Genomic DNA, 23,187 nt, shown 5'->3' with positions numbered 1-23,187 from the left:
ATATGCAAACACAGCTAAGCAGTGGCATTCTTCTATAGTTATTATTTGCCAGATGTCTATTCTTTGGTGATATAAACCGTGATTGATGATTGATAAATGATTAACAAATTTGGAAGCACTTCTTGCAAGCTTAAAATCAAATGAAAGAGTATTATGCCTAGATGTATCCATGTAAAACTGTATATAAATACAGAATGCATTTGTTTCAGGCAACAACACATCTCCATGAATGATATGCTTTATTTTGAAAATGCAGAAATTGAAATTCCATTTAAATATCCTTGCTCTCTGTTTCATTAAGGGTAAGTACAATATGTCATTCATTGTCTTTTTATACGTACAATTAGTAATTAACATTTTTTTTTCGTTAGCATCCATTTTTAAAAGACCTGCATTGAACAAATCTCTCAGGAATAATATGTAATATCGTTATTTGTTATCATCTTTGAATTCGTAATTCACAAATTTCCTAAGCAAAATGTGTTTTGCTATAATAGTGAAATTGCAATTGGATTTTTTGCATGCTAGGCTAATAATATCTGTCATATATGTTTCTGTTTCTGTCAGCAACAAGGCTTGCCGAGTTACCGCCCATTGGGACGGATGTTCCGATCCGAACCGCAAATATATGTCGATATTTTTTCTTGCATATTCTGCCATATTATTTCATATTTGAAATGGTCTACCTCAATATGATATATGTTCATGGAAATTAAAGTCATTTCATCCATAACTTTTTTCTTACAATTGCTTATGAACTTACAACTTAAATAACAACGGCGTAATGACGTCATCCGAAGCACACAACAAAGTCATTTTAACGCGGTTCATTCATAAAGTGCGCTAAAATGACTTTGCTGTTTGGGACGAGACCCATTTGGCACCCCCTTGCCAGATAAAATTGTCGGCTTGTGTAAAACTCACGGAAACGCCAGTCTGCTATGAAAGAAAAGTGTGTGAATCTTTATGTCTGTCATAACAACGACCGTTATTTAAAGCTGTATGGTTTTCTTTAAACCCATTTCGAAATACATGTATTTATTTTATGCTTTCCAGTGTTTTACTGTAATATATCAGATGATTATATTCTGATAAACCACTAGTGAAATTTATAAAATATAATTTTCACTGTAGCCGAACTATATCTGAATGCGGATGAACAGAAAATCATAACTAAATAGAATAAAAGGCAGAAAAAAATGCCGGCATGCGTAAATTTTGCTTTTTAGGAAAAGAAAGTCCATGTCACCATACATTATGTTAACAATGTAACAAAATTAGAGAAATTTAACAGAACTATTTTTCAAAATTGATGATGTGACGTCATGATGTGATGACGTCAAAAAGGAGAATGCGCGACGTTACGCGCCAAAATCAGTAAAAAATACTTAAAATCACTTTAAAAGCATGAAATAAAAAGAAAATTTATTTGTTTTACATATAAGATTGAAATATATTTCATTCGTGAACACCAGCTATTACATTTTCACTCGTGGCTACGCCACTCGTGAAAATATTGCATCTGGTGTTCACTCAGTGAAATTATATTTCAATCTTACATGCAAAACAAACAAATATCCTCTCTTTATCACATAAACGGCGGCGCAGGAGTGTAATAAAGCCATTTATTACATGCTTTTCGGTGGTTTATAGAAATATATCAGTGATATAAAACTGGTAATTTCACTGTTTGAAACAGTGAAATTACCACTTTGATAATTTCACTGTTATGAATTTAAGCCCCTTACCTTGTTTCAGTGAAATACCAGCGTGCACAGTACTGGGAACCAACTTGATGACGCGACGTCGTAAATGACGTCACGTTGTATTATCATTTGGCGCGCTTTTCATTCATTATTAGGTTTAATGTCTTTTTAAAACGTTTTTTTTTTGCATATAATAAAAAGAAAATGTGTTTAGTTTAGTGTAATATCGAAATATATTTCACCTTGTGAACACCAAAAGTTCATATTTCACTCGTGGCTGCGCCACTCGTGAAATATACCCTTTGGTGCTCACTTGGTGAAATATATTCCGATCTTACACTGAACTAAACAAATATCCTCTATTTAATAAAAACGATATTACACTACTGTAATAACACTTTGACGTGACGTCATTTGCGCTATATATAAACATAGCGTTTAAGCGCGCCAATGTTAGCGTTACACTATAGACGCGTCGTTGAAAAATTACTTATTTTAACAGTTTACTGTTCTTATTTTATATATGTGATAAAAAGAATATTATATTCGTGTAGATTCAATACTAAATTTATTGAACTCGTTGAATAAATTTAGTATTAAACAACACTCATTCAATATCCTCTATATATTCATTTTCTGTCATGAAAAAATTTGTTTGATACGTTACAGTAAAAATAATGCTTTTTGTACACAAATGTATAAAATAAAGCATTTTTTTTTAAATAAAGCAGTCAAAATATCAGGATCTTTTTGTTTGTTATAAAAATGCAGTAGGCATGAAGTTATTCTACGAATATAAAGAATAAGAAGAATTAAATATAAGCAGACGGAAACTTAACTGATTATATTTCATTTATTATTAAAGGTGTATCATGTCAAAGCATAGTTCTAACTCCGACCAAAGCTTACGCCTATATAAACGAGTCCCTCACGTTAACCTGCACCTATGTTGGTTACACCAATGTCGCAGGGACGAAGTGGAATATAAATAACCAGTATACACCAACAACAATAAGACATCAAGATAATACTTGTAGTGGTGGTGGAATATTCGCTTATGACAACATTTACAGAGTTGGTTGTCCATCTGATACATCTTTTACCGTAACTATATTGCGTGTACAACAAGAAGATCTGAACATAACATATGAATGTTTGGACCGTAACAGAAAAAGTAATACGGTTAAAATATTATTAAAAGGTAAGATATCTACTTAAACGTTTTTACAATAATAAATTTAGCTATATGATTTACGATATTGATTTTAATAACTTGCACCGTCACAATAAGCGTATTTTTATGAACGTCTACTTCATTTCTATTGTGTGAAGTGTTCATTTGGCCCTAAGCAGGTGGCGCATGTGCGGGAAAAACCGTACAGACTCGTACTTCACTGCATATAAACTGCTATTGGAAAGAGAACAAAATATGACGTTTCTGTGTTATCTAGATAATTCCATACGTGAGCTTGACTCCAAAAAACATGGCTTTACTATATTGTTGACCGTAGACGTTTTTCAAAATAAGCGCTATTTGGAAATTTGTTCCTTTATACAAAAAGTGCAATTTCCCATATCCAAATATCTTTCCGAATGTTTTTTTTTATAGTTTTTACATGCGTTAAAAAACTGCTTATTAAATTAATGTAGAAGTTTCGCGAAATAAGGGCAGTTTTATACAATAAAGTGCAATTTCTCATATCCAAATATCTTTTCGGATACTTTGTAATAGTTTTTTTTGCATGCGTTAAAACTACTAATAAAATAAATCGTCAATATTACGGAGGGCCAGTTTTTGTTTAAAACAGATTGTAGATCTTTTTTTATATTATAGCAGCATTCATTGTAGCACGAATCAAATTCAGCAGTTTGCATATTTGTAAGTATTTTTGCAAATGATTAGACACAAAAATAAGATAATTAAGGCTTTCAATATTACATTTACCTTACAGTGAACACTCCAGTGTCCGCTATAACTTCCGTTTGCTAACGGATTATACACGACAAAACGCGGAGTTAGACTGAAATATAAATACAAAAACAGATAAGCTAAGATCGAGCAGTGAAAACTTTTTTTTTTATTTTTATGGGCGAGTCTTACATGAAACATATTTTCAAGGTATGTTTTCTTTATGGCAAAGCCTATATTTTTTCAAACAATGCGATTTTTCATTTCGATTTCTTGAAAATTTCTTTTTTTTGTCGTCTATTATCAACAATTTCGAAGATTTGCATCTAATATTCCAGCAAACCCTCTTGACTCTTAAAAGAATAACTATCTAGGTAACAGTCAATGAGGGGATATTTGAAAAGAACACCTTCGATAAGGAAATATTGACACTGAAATGGTCACCATTGAGGTTTGCTCACTGTACGGTTGCTTGCAAAAATTTGAAGGAAAAAAAATCCAAGTCGTCTGGTTGCTTGCGAGGTCACTCCGGTTGCTTGAAATATTGTTTGCATTTCTGATAAATAGACGACTTGTTTGAAAGACAATTTCAAACAATTATCATTAATAATAATAATAATAATAATAATAATAATAATAATGATAATAATAATAATAATAATAATATAATTATTATTATTATTAAAATTATTATTGATATTACTATTATTTTTATTATTATTATTAAGTAGATAGTGTGCCCAATTAAAGATATTTTTCAGCAACACTTGAAGCTGTTTTGTAATATTTGATATTCTGGTCAGCGTGTGTCATATATTTTAAGGAACCTGTAAAAAATGTACATGTTTAAATTATAGCAACAAATTTTTCTCATAAGCATTCGGAAAAGATCCTCTGAATCAGTGTAAAACAGTTTGCAACATTTAGTAATTGTAAACATGTAAGTTTATTCAGAATGGATGGTAGGGTCTTCTAGCAGGACTATGTAAAGCAGGGGCTTGATGTTCTTGAGTTGACCTTAACTACTCAAAGTACTTATTTAACATTGAATTATTCTTACTATGTTAGTCTAAAATAAAATGCTTTATTTAATATACTTTTAATCGGTTTTGCTACATGTACATTCTTATTTTTAACTCGTTGTTTTCGTTTATTTGAGCCTTCTTTCGTAGTATTGAATTTCAGTGTTGAAGAAAGTACCTCATATTTTAATGATGTCATGTTGATAAATGATGTATGTGTGCAGTTTGATTTTATATGTAACCAAGTCATTAATGTGATTTAGAGGGGCATTATTTCATCGTATATACAGTATATATGTCATCCACTGTTACGTTAATTGTATACATTGATGAGACATAACTCAATCAATAATTTTCTTTACAAAATAGTTTACTGAAATTGTGATAACATTTAATTAAAAAGAATGTACCGATTCGTTCTGTTACATTTACAACTCCGCAGAAGTTATTATAGTTACTATTACTATTCTCAGCCATAGTTACTATTAAACTCACTCATACATGTTTAATAAAAAAAAGCACACAAAAAAACTGTTCTCAATATTCAACATTTTTGTTGGTACATATAATACAAGTATTTTTAAGTTCTGACAGTATCTTAAATGTATACTGTGTTTCACTTTCTAGCACATGGTTTACTGAATTTTCCCAGAATAAATCAAAATGTTTGTAACAGAAAGTTTAATGCTTAAAATCCTTAACCCTGAATCTTGAATGCTCAATACTGACTCTAGAATCCCCTTAGAAAATCTTGCACCGATTTTTATAAGAAATACCTTATCTCTCCATATTTGGTGGCTGACAGAGATAAGCATTTTATGTTTGTGACGACAAGTGTTGTTAAAATTACCATAACATAATCAAACAGACTGATTCCTCACATGTACAAATGTATATGATGGTAACCGACGATTGAGTTACATGAACTTAACCTTAATAATTGCAGGCATTGTGTCCCAAATTTATGAAGGTAACCGCTTACATGTTACCGTACTACAATCTAACAGACTGATACACAATCTATGTCCAACAGAAATATTAATATAAATAATGACAACAAATTAGGTCTGTATTCTCACACAAATTAATTGTTAAATCAAACCTTCAAAAGGTGCATTGCTAAAACTGCAACAGTTCAAAACAAATTTTATCGTCAGTTCTGACCATTTAACTACTGGACTCATGCACCAGCGACGTTTTACAAAGCATGTTATGAAAACCTTGTCAACAAAACGAACAAACAAACAAACAAACAAAAATAGACCATCACTCAAGTTATGCAAATAAGACATTCCATAAGCAAATGTGAACAATTGTTCAATGTAAATCATTTCGTCTATTAGATCTACAATGTTGGTGTTATTGCCCATTTCCAAAACATTGACAAGTAATCCGCCGTTTATATGTAAATTTAGATGGTTACTTCATTAGCAATAGCTAAAACAAATAAAATATCAAGTAAATATAGATAAGCTGACTCTCAAGCAACCGTACACAGTTTAAATTTATTATCCAAAGCAACCGTACAATGAGTTAGCAAGCAACACAACACCAATGATCACTCATATGTCACCGTTTCCTAAACCTCTGTATGCACACCTGTCATTGCTGAATTTTCTTAAGTTCACATGATTATTCTTCAAAGTGTCCGGAGGATTTGCTCATATATTATAAGTAAAGCTTGAAGTCGGTGTCAACAATAGTGACATCTTTTTTTAGGAATCGGTGTCAGAAATCGTATTTTGTCGGAAAATCTAGGTTTAACCGTAGGGCTTAGAACAGGAATGATCTCTTTTATATAACTCCTATTGAGAAGATTAACAATTCTTTCATGGTTGGTCTTTATTTTGTCTATTACCAATTTTCAGTTCAAAATTAGCGATTTTTCTCGTTTTTGTCGCTCGCAAGCGGAAGTTTAAGCGGACAAGGAGTGTACACTGTGTTACTAGATAAATGAATCCGATAAATGTAAAGTACTTGGCACAGACTAAAAGTTTTGCTATTTATCTTTTTTTTCGTTAATGAACTTTATGCTGTAGACAGCAGATAAACGGATGTTTGTTCTTACGCATAAAATTGTTTCTATTGATTTCTTAAATTTGTTTTTTCCAATCTCTGAAGGATCTCTAAAATAGTTTCTTTGTTAATATCTGCAAAAAAATATGCAGATGTAAAGTTAGTTAATTACATTTTTCATATTGATATATTTCAGTTTCTGTTGCAAATGTTGCACTTTCCGGACCAAGTTCTAGTTTTATGAAAGAGCATTCCCGACAAACAATCAAGTGTACGACATCACCTAGTCGACCACAACCAAGAGTAAGTTGGTATCTCTATGAATCTGATTACAGCGTTAAACATAAGATAACTGTAAATTCGTCAATACAGATACACAATAGTGAAGATGAACTGGTAGCTGTCGAAAGCACCTTACAATTTTACCCAAATAGATCGATAAACAACTGGATGCTTAATTGTGAAGCGTTGACAGACGGCGAAACCAGTGCAATTCATAGCAAAATACTGGCTTTAAATGTTGCTTGTAAGTCTTTGTTTTAAAGAATCGGTAAATATGTTTATTAATGAAGTAATCAAAATATGGATATTTTTTCTAAAGGATAGCATAAACAGTTGCTTAGAAACAGTCTTCATTACAAGCTGTTTTTTAGTTCTGGCTCCCAAAACTTTATAAGCCGCTTTTTTACATTTTGTTTTTAATCTGATGCGGCATTAAAGTTTTGGATTAGACCCGTTACGAAACATTACCAGAATAACATAAGTTGATTTAACCTTATTTTTCACTTGCAAATACACTTTACCCAATCAATTCTTGTGCATTTTACGATAAAATAATTATTTTAATATCGTTCTATACCAATTAAAGTATCAAAATATTAATACCGTTATTAAAATTGCCTATTTAACCGGCTACAGTCGGCCATGACATTTAGGTGCCACGCGAGATCTTGTATGACGACATTCGCCGGAACCGATTAGAATAGAGTCGTGTACTATATTTAGAACATCTTTGTTGACATGATTTCGATATTTTTTATTCAAGATAATGTTTTTATTTATTTTCATTTATTTTTTAGTACATAAATAAGATTTTATTGAATACAAAAGTCAGTAAATCACCTGTTTCAAAATCTTTAAAAAACGTAATTTACAAAAATATTGGAAGCACATGGGTTCGTAAAGGTCAATCTCGTAATCACGTGGTCAAACATTTTGGCAATATGGCGGCCAAGTGCCGAAATTTTTACCTGTCGGAAACTATTTGGTAATTTATGTTCGTTATAAGATTTTAATTTGTCCACCCTTGGCTTAATATATAGTTTTATCAAGGTATGCTTCACTTTACTTCATGGCATGTTCGATGAATGAATACGAGCGTGTCAGACTCCTGGCACGATTATTGGTGGACTTTCCCTACGGGGTTGTCTTCATCGTTCACGTCATATCATAGTATATAAACGGGTACGCTGAAGACCTTAAGCTAGCTGGTTTTTTAAATGTTTTGTTTGTAATGGTTAGAACATTCCATTTATTTTCTACATTACTAATTTCCTATATTTCGACATTTGCCCTTTTCATTATAATGAATTTTGATTAAAATATAACGCTCACATATGCTTATAAGTAAAATCGAAAATTTAAGTTAATATTCTGATAAATTTATAGAAAGTACAATCGATAACTGTGAAGTCGGGAATAAAGCGTACATAACTGGAAATTAATTCATATTTTCTGGATATTGATTGGTCCTCAGTCTGAAAATTATGAACTCCTTCAAGTACAAACGATCAAAAACTAAGAATGTGCTTACATTTAGCAATCAAGACCAAAACATTTTTCTTTTCTATTGTTATAGACAAATTGAATCTTCTAAAGTTATGAAAGATTATTGCATTAGCACTTTCCAAGTTTTTCGACCATAAACATTCTCTATACATGCAACCACTCAACTTTGTTTAAAGAAAAATATCCATTTCCAGGCTCAACGACTGTGCACAGTATGTAAAACGTAAAACATTAGTGATATGAGTATGTTCTTAGCATGACATACATATTATTTGTTTAGGGAGGTTGTTGTTTTTTTTTAATTGTAAGAACTGATTTAGCGCAGAAAGATACCTAAGCTTGTTCCGAAACTTTAAGATGTTGCCATTGTATTTTATTTAGACAAACGTTTATTCAAATTGTTTGTTCAATCAAGTTGAAACAGCGATACAACTAAAAAAGGAATGTATGAAAATGCCTGTAGTATAAACGTTTGCTAAAATGTGCAGTAGAGAAGTAGTGAAGTATTTGCTAAGTAAAGTTAAAAGACATGACATTAATGACGCTTTTATAGCTATTGTGTATTTTGATTATTTGATATTTTATTGAAAAAAATTATGAAATATTTCAAGATCCTCCACAGAAACCTGTTATCATTGGATTCACAGACGGTGAAAAGTATTCACTAATAGAATCTGAGTTTGGCAACTTATCTTGTTCGTCAAATGGCGGGAATCCACTAGCTAATTTAACATGGAATTGCTATAACAGTAAACCAACATCTATTACCATTGAAGACAAAACAGTTTCAAGCACTGTTACATGGTCTGCGTTTCGTGGTCAGTCATCTTGTCTTTGTATTTCACATCATTCGTGGTCTGGAACTACGCAAATTACAACTGTAATGATTGATGTTCTTTGTAAGTTCTAAATTTTATATATAATCAGATAAATAACATAGTGTATTTGTTTGTTTTATATTAAGACGTTCGTCAGTAACAAAACGTTTAAAATCCTGAAGATGATTACGTATACTGCTTTAAAGTGATAATATTGTTAGTATTTATTTATTTTTCCAAACGTGCGTGATAATATTGTTAGTATTTATTTATTTTTACAAACGTGCTTTAATTTATTATTACTATGCAATATCTTGATAAATACTTTCAATAATCGATATAAAGTATTTTGACATACATGTTTTAAGACCATCCAAACAAACCAACAATGACCATCAGCAATAAAACCGTCTCAAATGTAATTAACGTTATTTTGAGCAAAAACGTGCAAGTAAAATGCGAAAAAGTAAAAGCAACCCACACTCAAACTACACTGGGACAGGCCCACTGATTGAGCAAAACGAAACAAATAACTAGATTTAACAATTTAACAAACACGAAGAGACAAAGATGTTTAAATGCATTGCAACAAACGAAGGTTAGACAGGGAAGTACACATTAATGGACATAATAACTGCTGTTACAAATAAAGGTGTTGTGTATGTATCACTTGTTACAAACCTCACTTTCTTAGATACTGTCAGATAATTCAACTTAATAAAGCATCAAATAACTTTATACAAATCTAAATAAAATTATTCTCAAATTAATACATTTTATTAGAATTAGACTTTCATTGCCTCAAGAAATATCAATTTTGGCCAAACAATGATTGAAACAAAATAAAGGAAATTTTTCACAGATATTTCACATTATTGTCCTATCCAGTTGTAAAGTAAAAGCGTACACGCAGGAAAATGAATGTCAATAATATTAAATCGTGTTTTATCAGATCCACCTGGGAATCCTTATTTCAAATATGAATATAGCAATGGAACAAAGGTCAGTACTCAAAATATGATAGACGTTGTAGCAGGAGACTCGTTTTTAATACATTGCAATGCTGCAGGAAATCCAATACCGACATACAAATGGGACAGTAATGAAGGCAACGGTATTTTAAAGATAACTTCAGTTACTTCCGATATAAATAAAACATGCCATGCAAAGAACATAATGGAGGAAACAGTCGGTGAAAGTCGAACAGTATCGACATCTGCCTCATTTTTTATTAGGGTTCTTCGTATGTATAATTATAATACATGTATTATATAAACTTGTATTTAAGAACTGATTCAAACACAATTTTACTCTTTAACTTTAATGGTGAAAATAAGTTTTTTTCAGACAAGTGATATTTTAAATCAGTCATATCAACAAAATGCAATTTTCAACTAAAAGGTTTATTTTAAGCTAGGCCTGCATTAATTTTAGTTTCGCTGTCTTTCTTTAAAAACGTTTTCTTAGAAACCTTAAAATTTACCATGTTTATAAAAGTGTTCCATTTATTAAAACATTTATGCGTGAGTTAAAACTTTCTTTCTTTTATTTATACCATTACGACTTATTTTAAAGACACAAAGAACATTGCTTATTTTAGTTTTTTTCTGATTTGCTCATAATGATAGTATTTAAGTAGTTAATAGTGCGCCAGTACATAATAAAAATATTTCTGTGAATGCTCATTATTACATTCATAGATGCGCCATACATTCCTACGATCACGATTTCGAACGGAACGAGGCAATTAAACATTACAGCAGCGACTATCCAATTAAGAGAAACAGACAACATCAATATGACCTGTTTTTCTGAAGGAAAACCTCTCCCAAAATACACCTGGGATAGCCACAATGATCAAATACAAGGACGTAAACGTCAATTTACAAATATTAACCGAAAGGATGCCGGGAATTACACGTGTTATGCGAGTAACTTGATGAAACGCACTTTTGGTGACACTGAACAAGGGATGAACGTTTCCAGCTTGTTTCTCGACATAATGTGTATGTATGAAATAAATATATATTTTCTTCGTAGATAATTCAAATATATTCAAAGTTGTGGAATGCAATTGTTCAAAACATAAATGTGTCAACCTGCATGCGTTCATAATTTTAATATCATTTCAAATTCTTTTAAAACACGGTTGCAGATCCATCAACTCTTTTATCACAAGACGACATAAGTATTCTCGAAGGATCAGACCTTTAATTTTTAAATTTTCTTTTAGAAGGGAAAGGTGTAGGGATGAATCGTGATGAAAAAATTGGAGAAAAATAAAACTGATTATAACTAATGTTTCTAGAGCAGATGATACAAAATATACTTGCACTCTAAACGAAGTACAATCATTCCAACAATTGTGACGAAACATTGGCCATAAGAAGCAAAAAAAATACATCTTAATGTTTTTTGTAAAGTATACTTTGTTATTAAATAATCAAAATCACTTTTATACCAATCACTTAATGTTATTAATGTTTATTGGAAAGGGCGTGAAATAACGCAAGCTTACATTGTATTATGTGAACTATTTGAGGTTCCTATTTTTATTGATTACACAGAGTAATTGTCAGTTACTATCACTATTATCTATTTTATTAAAAATATAACTACGAAGAGAGTACAACGTTCACAGAGAAAGTAAGTGTTTTATTGAAATCACATTTGAAACTGTGTAACCCGTAAGAATACTTGAATTTTCCATTCATCAGAAAAGGTAATATGTATTTTATCCTTTTTATCAATGCTAAATCTAAAAACTAAATAGTTTATATTTCATTTAATATATTAAAGAATACTTTTTATGAGAAGCAAAGGATTTTACGTTTACAACTTTCGTTTTTTCTACCGTGGTGTGTAGTTTGTCAACTAATAAGCGAAAATGTATTAAAACATTGTAGGGGGCAATACATGATTTTTTTATCTTGATTTATAATAATAATATGTTTCAGTTTCTTCAGAAATCAAACATTTTACTGTTGTAAAAAACAAGTCAAGTGGAACTTTTATTGTAAACCAAACAGATGAAGTTTCATTAGAATGTAGAGCAGAAGCTAACCCAGTCTCGGATTTATCTATATACAATACACGTGGCAAGAGGATATGGACAGTAAAAAACAGAAATTTGCTGCTTTACAGCATAACAAATGCTTCGTACGAAAACGCAGGCAAATATAAATGTGAAGGCAGAAACAACTACACAAAGGATAAACCATCAGTATCAGAACTGACAATGATTGTCAAATGTAAGTTTAACCGGCTTTGCATAGGACTTTCTTTCATTTTAGTCTTTCTTTGTACATTTACTATTGGCTTAAACGATAAAAATACTTGTTTCTTTTAAAGCTTGTTCAACGAATGAGCTAATAATATAATATTTGGCTTTTTATTGTAAAATTCGCGTTACGCGGCATCACAAAAATACTGCAACTTAACTTTCCTTTGATTGTATACCTGCAAGTATAAGGATGTGTAATGTATCTGTTACACATTTAACATTTCCTATCGTCCTGTCTAACCTTACACTTTCGTTCATAGATGCATCTGTAAATTTTGTATTCTTTAATGTATTTGAGCAATCGCCTTTTAACGTCAAATTGTTTTGATCTGTTCTGCATTGATTTATATCAAATCAGCTAGTGTCGAGGGTTTGAAGGGAGCCAGAAAAACATATCTTTTTCTGCTTTCTGTAAACTGTTTATATATAAGATTTTCATGTTTTATCTGATACTAGATCACTCTATTGAAGAATGTACAAGTTTTTTTTATAAAACATAATTATATTACGCGCTTAATAGTACTATTTTTTAATTATTAAATTTATTTATTTTTAAAACGAATATTCACTTCAGTTATTATCTTTTATGCTATGAATTATTTTCTACAGTCGAATAAATGAGGACTATTTTATCAGATGATGATATAAAGCCCCAAAACAATGGGGTAACAAAAACATCGTGACGCGTTTTCTTTTAACTCTAACCCGCTTTGTAACATTCCTCTGTTAAACAGATACTTTAGGGCATTATATACACGTCATAAAAAGGGGTTAAAAAAAATTATTGGGGAATATTTTGTTTTCCCCTTATGGGTTTCAGATTTTTTTTTCATTGTTTTTTTTCTATTTTGATTAAACGAAAAAAGATATTATAATTTTCTTTCCATTTTCCCGTAAAAAAAAATACAATTTTCTTGTAAATTTTCATTCAACCTACCGATCAATTGGGGACTACCGAACAAAAATCATTAAACGTCAACACATTCGAGTTTTAAACCAACCGAAACGTCAGTTTAACAGGGCTATAGTTCCCCTTTTTAAAAAAAAAGCCGTGTTGATGGTTTAAAGCTTAAATATCGAAGTTTTTGGGCCCCAAACGATTTTTCTGAAAGGGGCATCTGTGACCCTCAAAATTAGTGATCCAAAAAATTAGCACGACACGTTGTCTTAATATAGTGATAATTTCTGTGAAATAATTGCAAAATCTGACTTCAAATAAGGAAGTTATGGGCCGGACACGATTTTGCTGCAAGGTCATGCTGTGACCTTGACCTTCAAGATAGCGACCCAAATGTTGCGCGCGACTCGTCGTCTCAATATGGTGATAATTTTTGTGAAATAGTTGTAAAATCCGACTTCAAATAACGAAGTTATGGGCCAGACAAGATTTTGCTGCAAGATCATACTGTGACCTTGACCTTCAAGGTAGCAATCCAAAATTGCGCACGACACGTTGTCTTAATATGGTGATCATTTCTGTGAAATAGTTGTAAAATCCGACTTCAAATAAGGAAGTTATGGGCCGGACACGAATTCGGGACGTACGTACGGACGATTTTTCAGCAAGCATGAAAAGAGCACAACATGAACTGTTAATGCTCGTCTGTAAAATGCATATCCACAATCAATTACACATTTTTTATAAATAGCATAACTTTCTTAAGAGGCATAATGTCTTGACTTCAGTATATAGTACCTTGTCATGACAATAAAGTATTACACGTTTCAAATTTTGAAATTAGCGTACTGATAATTAGAAGTTGTGACAAAAACGCTAAATTGAAAAGGGGCATAACTACAGAAATATTGCTTACGCAATAATGATATGCATGACATGCCCATTGTATTTCAACAGTTCCTTGCAAGCAATGACAATCCTTTAAGCAATTTTGTAAAAATAAATATCAAGAGACAACACTCTTTAAAGTTTGATTTTAGGTGAATGCCCCTTGTTTTACAATTTCGCCTACTCACAGTTAAGCGTATCCGCTTAATGAAAAGTCAAGCATTTACAAGTTAAAATGGTGGGGGCGCTGATCGAAAGCATCCTAGTTAGTAGGGGCGCGGGGTAACGTTTTATTTATTCAACTTTGCTCCTCGCCCCCGCGTAGGAGCGTGTTTTCGCTCCGCGCCCCCGCCGCTTTATTTCTTAAATACCGCTACTGATCACGCGGAGTTACATGTTATCTATTTAATCACATGTTATCTATTTAATCCCGCCCGCGCCTCTGCTAATAAGCGTGTTTTCGCTTCGCGACCTTGCCATTTTTTATCTTATTATTTCTCCTTTTTTCGCTTGGCGGGATCACGGGTTGAGGTTTAATGAATGTACAAAACGGCAGAGCCGCAGAGTAAAAATACGCTTATTAGCGGTGGTGCGCGTCGACGTTTTATTTATTAAACATCGCCCCGCCCCCGGCTAAAGAGCGTGTTTTCCCTTCGCGCCCCCGTCATGCTAGCTTCGCGCCCCCGCGGGGTAACGTTTTATTTTTTGAATCTCGCACCGCGCCCCACTTATAAGCGGGTTTTCGCTCCGCGACCTTGCCATTTGCACTTGTTATTTTTCGATGTTTTGCATGGCGGGGTCGCGGGGCGAAAACTTTTGGCACATTTCAGCCACCATACCTTTGCCTTTTAAATTGTTAAGATTAACAAGTCTTCAGAATGTCATGGTGATGTCCTATACTGTTTTGAATAAATTCTAGTATGTAAATATTAAGTATTTTGACAAAAAAATCAAACGGGCATTGCTCGAAAACATAGCTTTAAGAATAATACTTCATGCCTTACAATTGGTCTTGTCATGATAAACAAGTATTCCAAGTTTCATATTGATACCTTTTATATTGATTGGGTCCTGGGCTACACTAATGTTTTGACGACAACGACGCCGCCACAGCGCTCAATATTGTTCGATGTTTTCTTCAAAACAGACCAGCTTATGTATAGTTTTCTTTTTTCTTATACATCCTTGTACATTCATTATTTGCTGAAAATGACTCTGTATTTTAGTAGGTATATATCTCGGATGGTCCAATAATTTTGAGGATCCTTTAACTGTGGATTTAGAAGTGATAACTGATAAAATGATGTTGTTTTACACTTTAACTCGTTTGATGTTTCTTGTGTACATTCTTTTTCGTTATATTCTTCCAGCTTTGATATGGATAGAAGGAACATGTTGTGAACTTTTTCTATTAAAATATATTGTATAAATTCCAGGTTCACCACGACCGTCACTTGATAGCATATTCCCCAATAAGATCGCAGCTGCTCAATATACAAACAAGACTTTGAACTTTGTTGCTTATGAATACTTGGATGAAGAAAATAAAACAGAATTTATGTGGTTCCACAAAAATGTTGCAATCGAAAGAAATGATGAAAAAATTGAAATATTCACAATTGGATTAAATTCTAGTCTTTCTGTTAGAAATATTACACAAATAGATTTTGGAGAATATAGTGTCAAAGTGTCAAACACATTAGGAGAGTATGTTCATCATTTTATGTTGCAAGCAGAAGGTAAACTATATTTATGAATTCGTATATTTTTTTTTTCAAATTGAAACTGTTATTGAATATTATGTATGGATCATGTCCTTTGGAAATAATATATCCATGGTATTGTTAAATAAAAAAGTGACTGTACATGTATTATGATTAATAGTGATTAACTTATTAAAAAATGTCGTATTTGCGTTTATTATTTCTTAACAATTTATAATAATTATATATAAATTTAATATCTTTTACAGATAAGCCAGATGTGCCTATAAATTTAACGTACGATACGGGTTCAATCACTGAATCATCAGTAACATTGGTTTGGACTCCAGGTTTTGATGGTGGCTTTCCACAGACTTTCATTTTGTTATATCAGTACAGTCAGGAGAAGAAGTGGCATAGTGTTCAAGTTCAGGATACAAATGAACAAGCAATACACTATACGTTAACTGGGTTGTTGAGTTCTAAAGTGTATAATATAAAAATGTTTTCAATGAATAAAAAGGGGAACTCTTCCTTTACCCAGAATCTTCAGATCACAACTAAAAGTAAGTCGATGATATACATTTGCTACTTTCATAAAACAAATACTTAAGATTAAAATACTTTTACAAAATGATGACATTCCTGCATTTATAATTGTTCATTTGTTTTGATCGGCTTTGACGTTGATTTTTATACACTTTATGTATTAAACAATAAGACATGAAATAAAAAGGTTAAGCAAAACAAAGCTCAATCGATAAGTGTTTATTTGTAGACAAACAAACAGTATATATAACAAAGTTAAAAATCAAAACGCTGTTGCTTACATTCAATGCAACAATTAAAAAGCTAGGTAATTGGTAAAAAATTGTATGATTTGTACGCAATGTTACCTATGTGTTCCTTGGTTTATTTATGTATATTTTTCAGTGAACGTTAAAACAGCAGACTCACAATCATCAGATAATGCCGGCATTATAGGTGGTAGTATTTCAGGTGTTGCTGTTGTTATGATTGTGAGCATCCTTGTAGCTGTATTTTTCTTTAAAAGAAGGAAATGAAAATTGATTTAGTCTTATATGTTGCTCTGTATTTATTATTTCGCTAAAAGTGTTAAGATTGGACTATGGTGTATTACCTTTATGGCATACTAGTGTTAATTTTATCTTATTTACTTTATAATATTATGTATTCTACAATTTTCCCATTTGCTTTATTGCTTCATTATGAGTCATAAAAGCTCTTTTATTTATATGTTATAATTTTCAGTGATTAGGTACTTTGCATGATTAAAAACAGTCCCATTTTGAAATATTATAGGAGGGAGATAATCTTGTTTGTTTATGCCATAGCGATGCATTCTTAATACAAAATACGGTAGACAACATTTAAAAACTTAAGCGCATAAAGAAATGACAAACAAATTTACATGTATATTGAATATTTCCATGACTTACATTCAAGCATATACACAGATAAACATTCAGATTTATATATATAGACAATGTATATATATTATGAAACTTTAATCATACATTTCATAAATGCAATTTGCAATGACTTAAACAAAAAGAAATATACATGTATTAATCTCAAACGCAATGGAACTCAAGAAGAACGTTTGAGTAAATTCAGTGATAAAATGTCCGAATAATTCAAACAAAATGCGATCATTGAAGCGTTAGGGGATATAAAGAGGTATTTTATAAAAACGATAGGGAAACATATTGTAAATGCTTAATTTGAATCAGCATTATGAAAAAACAGAATTTGCAGATTTATATGTTTGTCTTATTTCGTTTAAACACGTTCATTTTAAGCAAGATTGCAAAGCATGTTCTGGAAACAAAATATGTTGCTTTTTTGATTATCCATCATGTACAGAATCAATCAAACTGAATCTGCACTTTCCATTTTCTAGTTTTGTTGTGATTAATACTGCAGGGGAATCACCCTTCTCAAGACTCATACATCACAACAGCAGCTGTCAAGCGCCATACGGCAGATTTAAACATTTGCCCCTTATTGCTTACCAGTATCGTTATATTTTGGGGTCCTTTTGGGATCATTCACTCCAGCAGTTTTACGTGTTGAAAATTGAATTCCTCTCGTTGTTAGCCGGAGTGAGGGATGTTGCACATTTTCATTGTCTCCCAAGTACAGACTCCATCAAACAAAACCTGCAATTGTCATGAAATTTTGTTGTGATGTATGCTTTTGAGGGATCACCCTTTCTATAAATTAATTTTGATTCCGCTCCCTGTGCCTAACCAGGACTAGAATTGTATTAAGAGACATGATAGGGAGCTATTAAAGGCTCAACCTATGATTCGTTGGTTTGGTGGCATTGATTTTGTTTTGTTTGTTTGTTAGTTCAACAGTTAAAAAACAACTATAATAACAGGATTCAAAGAAACATAATATTCCGTATCTTATAACAATGTGATGTATATATAGTTAAATTCTGTTCACTGTTGCTATTGTTATTTGGCTAATAGCGCTTGACAAAAATGTGTGTTTTCAGAAATATAAGATCTTCACAGCGTGAAAGTCCCAAACCAGGTAATAAACATTAATTTTTTTAAAGTAAACGCTTTGTTTCCTGCCTGCATGCTTACCTTTTTCCTACTGTTATGTGTCTAAGTTGTAACAATTTGTGTATATAAATGCATTAACTAAGTTATATAACTTGCTAAGGTATAGAGTTCATAATAATACACGTTTGTAATTTCCATTGGATAATCGTGACGTTTATATAGTTTTATATGCTGTCAATTTATGACTAAATCGCCTTTTTTCTCTAAAATGGAAGTTTGCAGTTTTATAAATTCTTTATAAATATTCCTTAAAGGTTAAATGGACGAATATGGACGGATATAAACAGTTATTTGCAATAAAGAGTTTTTTATATTTATTTTGTTTATTTTTAAGGCACACAGGGTTTTCTGCCTTTAAACGTTACAAATTTATACAATATATACATACTCAAACATAAAAAACATAGTTGATTTGCGATACCTTTAATATATTACTCGTTAATTTAGGTGTTACTGCCGTTAGCCATGTCTCATCCACGTACACAGATTTGGATGTAAGCAGGAGAGAAATAAATAATTATGATGACTTCAATATTACATATGAACGTCTGAACGCTTCAACCCGGGAGCCAAATACATACATGGAGTTGAAAAATACAAATGTACATAATACTGACACTTCCGACTACGTTAATATAGGAATATAAACTATCAATTTAAATTCTTTCATGAAATGTTACTAAATATTTAATGTTGTTAATGGAAGAGTACAGAAAAAACTGATACTTAAACAAAAAATGTTATATTGCGAATCATATATTATTATAGATCTGACTGAATAAAGAATGGTTGCAGTTTTAATTTGTAGCTCTAATTATCTAATTTATGTTTGTTTGAGGTACATGTATATATTATATTGATAACAGTGTTGCTTATAATGGCAAAAAAGGTTCACACATTAATTGTTATGGAATTTGAACTAATAAAAATTATGATTTGTATATATTATTTGTTACATTGTTATAATTGGTAAGTGATATACATGAATTACGAACTATATACGTATACATGCTCAACTTGGAGAAAATTGAAGGAAAGTCGACCCTTTTGACTACAAAAAAAAGATTTTACACAAGACGTTAAATAGGTTATAAATATATATACTTTTTTACGTATGACATCAATGCAATTTAGGTGATAATAGATTAATGATACATATACTGAAGTATGGCTGCAACGATTAAACTATGCTGTATACCTTTTATTATTTTATCGAAACATAAAACAAAATGAAAATACGATAAATTTGCCATGTGTCATTTATTTCACGAAATACGTCACAATTATAGTCTCGTGGTTATCTTATGTGTAGGGAAAAAGTGTTGATCGGATTTTGTCATATGTTTTATTGAAATTTCAACGACTTATACTTAAAGGTTGGCAGATTGACATTATAAGCTATAAACATTATAAATTCAGATTCAAATTGAACAATGAGGTAAATTCTTTTTCCTATATTCTTCCATCTACTTCTAAACCTTTATTCGAAATGATACATATATACATAAAATATTCGAAATAATACATATATACATAAAATATTCGAAATAATACATATATACATAAAATATTCAAAATGATACATATATACATAAAAAAGCTTTTCAAGTATTTAGATTTCGATCATTTAAGGCACTATTTGTTTCAGATTATTAACTATTAGATGTAAATGTAAATAAATAATGCTTTTGTTTGAAAGGGGTGGGGTACGGGTGGTAGTGGGAGGCCTCTTTGATAACAAAAATGGCATTGTCTGTTAGCGCATATTATTATTATTATTATTATTATTATTATTATTATTATTATTATTATTATTATTCCAGGTCAGAAATAAAAACTTTCGGTTTTAATTTTAATTTGTCTAAAGAATAAACTGTTTCATAGAAATTATTCACTGCAACGAACTTGGATGTTGATGTTCGAACCGATTATATGAGTACCTTGATAATCAAAATCAGCAAGGCATCAAACACAACACTGCCGTTTTCTGTAACATGTTTGTACGCTTCTATGAGATATTTTGCTGATCGCCAATTCTTGCCGTTTTTGTCATCACAGTTTAGATAAAATTGTAATTTTATCACGGCCTCTATTAAAATCATTTTAAACTATAATTAATAAATGTATTAGTATTTCTCTGTCAATATACAGCAAATTGAATCTGTATCAACATATGTCTTTCATTCCTCGTATCAGACCCAATGTTAAAGGTACAAAATCAACTAGATAAATATCTTTATTGGTAAATTTCATCTAAAGTCTAAGTAATTTAAATAAATATAGCCAAATATGTTTCCAAAAACATTGTAAGAAATGTTGCACGAAGGAGTGTTTTGATGATATTTTACTTTTACTATTTAGAAACAATGGTTATTATATTCTTACGTAAGATGTTTATCGATTACATAGTATTGTAATTTTGATTATGTTGTAAAGTATGTGTGACAGTTGAAAAGGTGGATTTTGCCATTTTTCTTCTTCTTTTTTTTTAAATTGCATTTACTGTGCTAAATTTAACTATTGAATCGAGAAAGGTGCTAAGAATGCAACATTTCAAGCAAACGTACCAAACTTAGGTTCGTATCTCTTTTACCTTTGTGTCACAGGGTGAGAAAAGTATGCTGCCAGACCAAGACTGACTCGAAAACTTGTCCTACGGAATAATGTTCTACGGCTCTGCCGAGTGAGCTATCAAGTAGCTTATATATCTTCTCCCCCTAAATAGTGAACAGTTCCGAACCATGACATTTGCATTTCACATGGCATCTTTATTTAGAAAATGTTTATATTTTATGCCGTGTTAATTAACAGAAATATCCCACATCGCGTTTTGGAAAACGTTTATCTACTCATTTGCACCTATCTTTACAGCTACATGTATTTTATCTACTTTCTTTTCTTCTTTTTTCTTTGAAAAAAATGGTCAGGTGTATTGGCAAAGAAATATCTCACATTGAGTGTTTCGGAAACATTTTCCTACAAATTTGTACCTGCCTTTGCAGCTAGGTTACGTCATATTTTTTCTGTTTTCTTTCTTTTTTCTTTGAAATGAACAACAGAAATTGTCAGGTATATTGGTAATGTGGGTTTGTATTTTGTTATATAACGTATGTTATATTAGCTAACAAGCGAACAATATATCCACATCCAAAGATAACAACAAGTCCTAAAGCCCCTGAAGATGACTTGATATACATTCTGTCTGGAAAAAATAATAGGACTGACACAATCTTTCAGATATAACAAGGTGCTACCTTGAAATATATTCTTTAAATATGGACACAAAAAATTGACACACTAAAAATGTCATGTATTTGTAATTAGACATTAAACCTTATTGACGTAAGAATAGCTTTGCTATTTGTTATTATAACAAAATAATGTGTTTATCTGTCACAAAAATCATACAAATCACTTTTCGAAACATTTTGTATACGTTCATATACCCACATTTATACAGGCTTATAAGTATGAAAAATTACGATGTTTTGAATACATATTTTGTATTGATTATGATCATTAGTTTTACAAGAATTTAGCAAATACAACGACCTCCCGTATTTTCGCCGCAACAGAAAATTGCAAAGAAATTTCATATTTTCAGTGCAACTGAGCTTTTAGGATAAGACTTCTTTCTTGTCATGATCTCACTGTTTTTCTGGTGTTAAAGAAATAAAACATATAAAAAGGCAAATGATATCCGTTTCTTGTATTCGTCATCGTCTCACTTTGGCATAAATACACACGCTTTATTTGGTGACCTAACGTGACACAAAATTCTCTTACCTGACAACTATATTTGTTCTACGTGATATGGCTTTTTATTATTTAAGAATAATATTTAATATGAAACACTTCTATATAAAACACATATTTAAGTTACAATTGAAAATAAACCAATAACTGATATAAAAGAATATGCGTTATTTTTCATCTAAACATCCGGTGTATTACTGTCGTACAAAACTAGATAGATTAACACATACTACCGTTGTCGGGTTATACTACGATTAAAAAGTATTCGCACGAACCCCGTTATAGATAGAAAGTCCCACACCACAACAAGAAAAACTATTGAAATGTAAAAAACAATAATAAAATAAATGATGCATAAATAGTTATATTAAACTTAATAATGGAGATATATAATCAAGAAATACAGTTATGAAAAGTTAAATAAGATAACATGCACAATCAAAGCACAGAAGACGCTGAATTTGTTTGGGTCTCAGAATGTCAGAAAGGTGAAGGTTGTGAGATTATAAACCAATTTGTTTTTGTATAGTGCCACCAATGCTTTCCAGTGTTTTAACTGAAGTATATTGGCTATAAGACTTATTGCAACACTGATAGTCAATTCAATGTTTATTTGACTTAAAAAATAAAAAAATGTGTTGCCTCAAATGGGATTTGAACTCCAGACCTCTCGATTCATAAGTGAGCGTGCAAACCCTTCGGCCACGGTGAAGTTATATGTTAACGGCCTGAAGAAAACTATATTATTCTAAATTAAGATTTGTTACTCTTATTATTTCGACGCTAAACTTGTTGGAAAT

General features: G+C 31.2%; 3 protein-coding genes across 3 annotated transcripts; all 3 read left to right on the top strand.

The window, feature by feature from the left end:
* The first annotated feature begins 204 nt into the window (after positions 1 to 204).
* Positions 205 to 9,770, top strand: LOC132752838 (nephrin-like). The gene is made up of 5 exons (XM_060743226.1): positions 205 to 302; positions 2,572 to 2,907; positions 6,850 to 7,179; positions 9,053 to 9,340; positions 9,628 to 9,770. Exons 1-5 carry the CDS (start codon positions 230 to 232, stop codon positions 9,768 to 9,770), a joined length of 1,170 nt encoding a protein of 389 aa, XP_060599209.1. The 5' UTR covers positions 205 to 229.
* Positions 9,771 to 10,200: 430 nt separating this feature from the next.
* On the top strand, positions 10,201 to 11,479 carry LOC132752843 (cell adhesion molecule 3-like). The gene is made up of 3 exons (XM_060743230.1): positions 10,201 to 10,502; positions 10,960 to 11,265; positions 11,415 to 11,479. The coding sequence occupies exons 1-3, from the start codon at positions 10,277 to 10,279 to the stop codon at positions 11,471 to 11,473; spliced, it is 591 nt and encodes a 196-aa protein (XP_060599213.1). The 5' UTR covers positions 10,201 to 10,276; the 3' UTR covers positions 11,474 to 11,479.
* Positions 11,480 to 12,213: 734 nt separating this feature from the next.
* On the top strand, positions 12,214 to 17,095 carry LOC132752842 (nephrin-like). Its single transcript, XM_060743229.1, has 4 exons — positions 12,214 to 12,510; positions 15,765 to 16,067; positions 16,301 to 16,597; positions 16,965 to 17,095. Exons 1-4 carry the CDS (start codon positions 12,498 to 12,500, stop codon positions 17,093 to 17,095), a joined length of 744 nt encoding a protein of 247 aa, XP_060599212.1. The 5' UTR covers positions 12,214 to 12,497.
* Positions 17,096 to 23,187: the final 6,092 nt, after the last annotated feature.

Source organism: Ruditapes philippinarum, unplaced genomic scaffold, assembly GCF_026571515.1.
Source record: "Ruditapes philippinarum isolate M1 unplaced genomic scaffold, ASM2657151v2 ctg1412_1_1_1_1, whole genome shotgun sequence".
Classification (NCBI taxonomy): domain Eukaryota; kingdom Metazoa; phylum Mollusca; class Bivalvia; order Venerida; family Veneridae; genus Ruditapes; species Ruditapes philippinarum.
The sequence above is the reverse complement of the archived record's forward strand: the minus strand, read 5'-3'. Positions and strand labels throughout refer to the sequence as shown.

Excerpts from the sequence above, each read along its gene's own strand:
- LOC132752843 (XM_060743230.1), top strand. The coding sequence starts at position 10,277 with ATGATAGACGTTGTAGCAGGAGACTCGTTTTTAATACATTGCAATGCT. Across the intron at positions 10,503-10,959 it reads ATTTTTTATTAGGGTTCTTC|ATGCGCCATACATTCCTACG; the intron begins GTATGTATAATT and ends TTACATTCATAG. Across the intron at positions 11,266-11,414 it reads CTTGTTTCTCGACATAATGT|ATCCATCAACTCTTTTATCA; the intron begins GTATGTATGAAA and ends ACACGGTTGCAG.
- LOC132752842 (XM_060743229.1), top strand. Across the intron at positions 16,068-16,300 it reads TTTTATGTTGCAAGCAGAAG|ATAAGCCAGATGTGCCTATA; the intron begins GTAAACTATATT and ends TATCTTTTACAG. Across the intron at positions 16,598-16,964 it reads TCTTCAGATCACAACTAAAA|TGAACGTTAAAACAGCAGAC; the intron begins GTAAGTCGATGA and ends TATATTTTTCAG.
- LOC132752838 (XM_060743226.1), top strand. The coding sequence starts at position 230 with ATGATATGCTTTATTTTGAAAATGCAGAAATTGAAATTCCATTTAAAT. Across the intron at positions 7,180-9,052 it reads ACTGGCTTTAAATGTTGCTT|ATCCTCCACAGAAACCTGTT; the intron begins GTAAGTCTTTGT and ends AAATATTTCAAG. Across the intron at positions 9,341-9,627 it reads TGTAATGATTGATGTTCTTT|ACCATCCAAACAAACCAACA; the intron begins GTAAGTTCTAAA and ends ACATGTTTTAAG.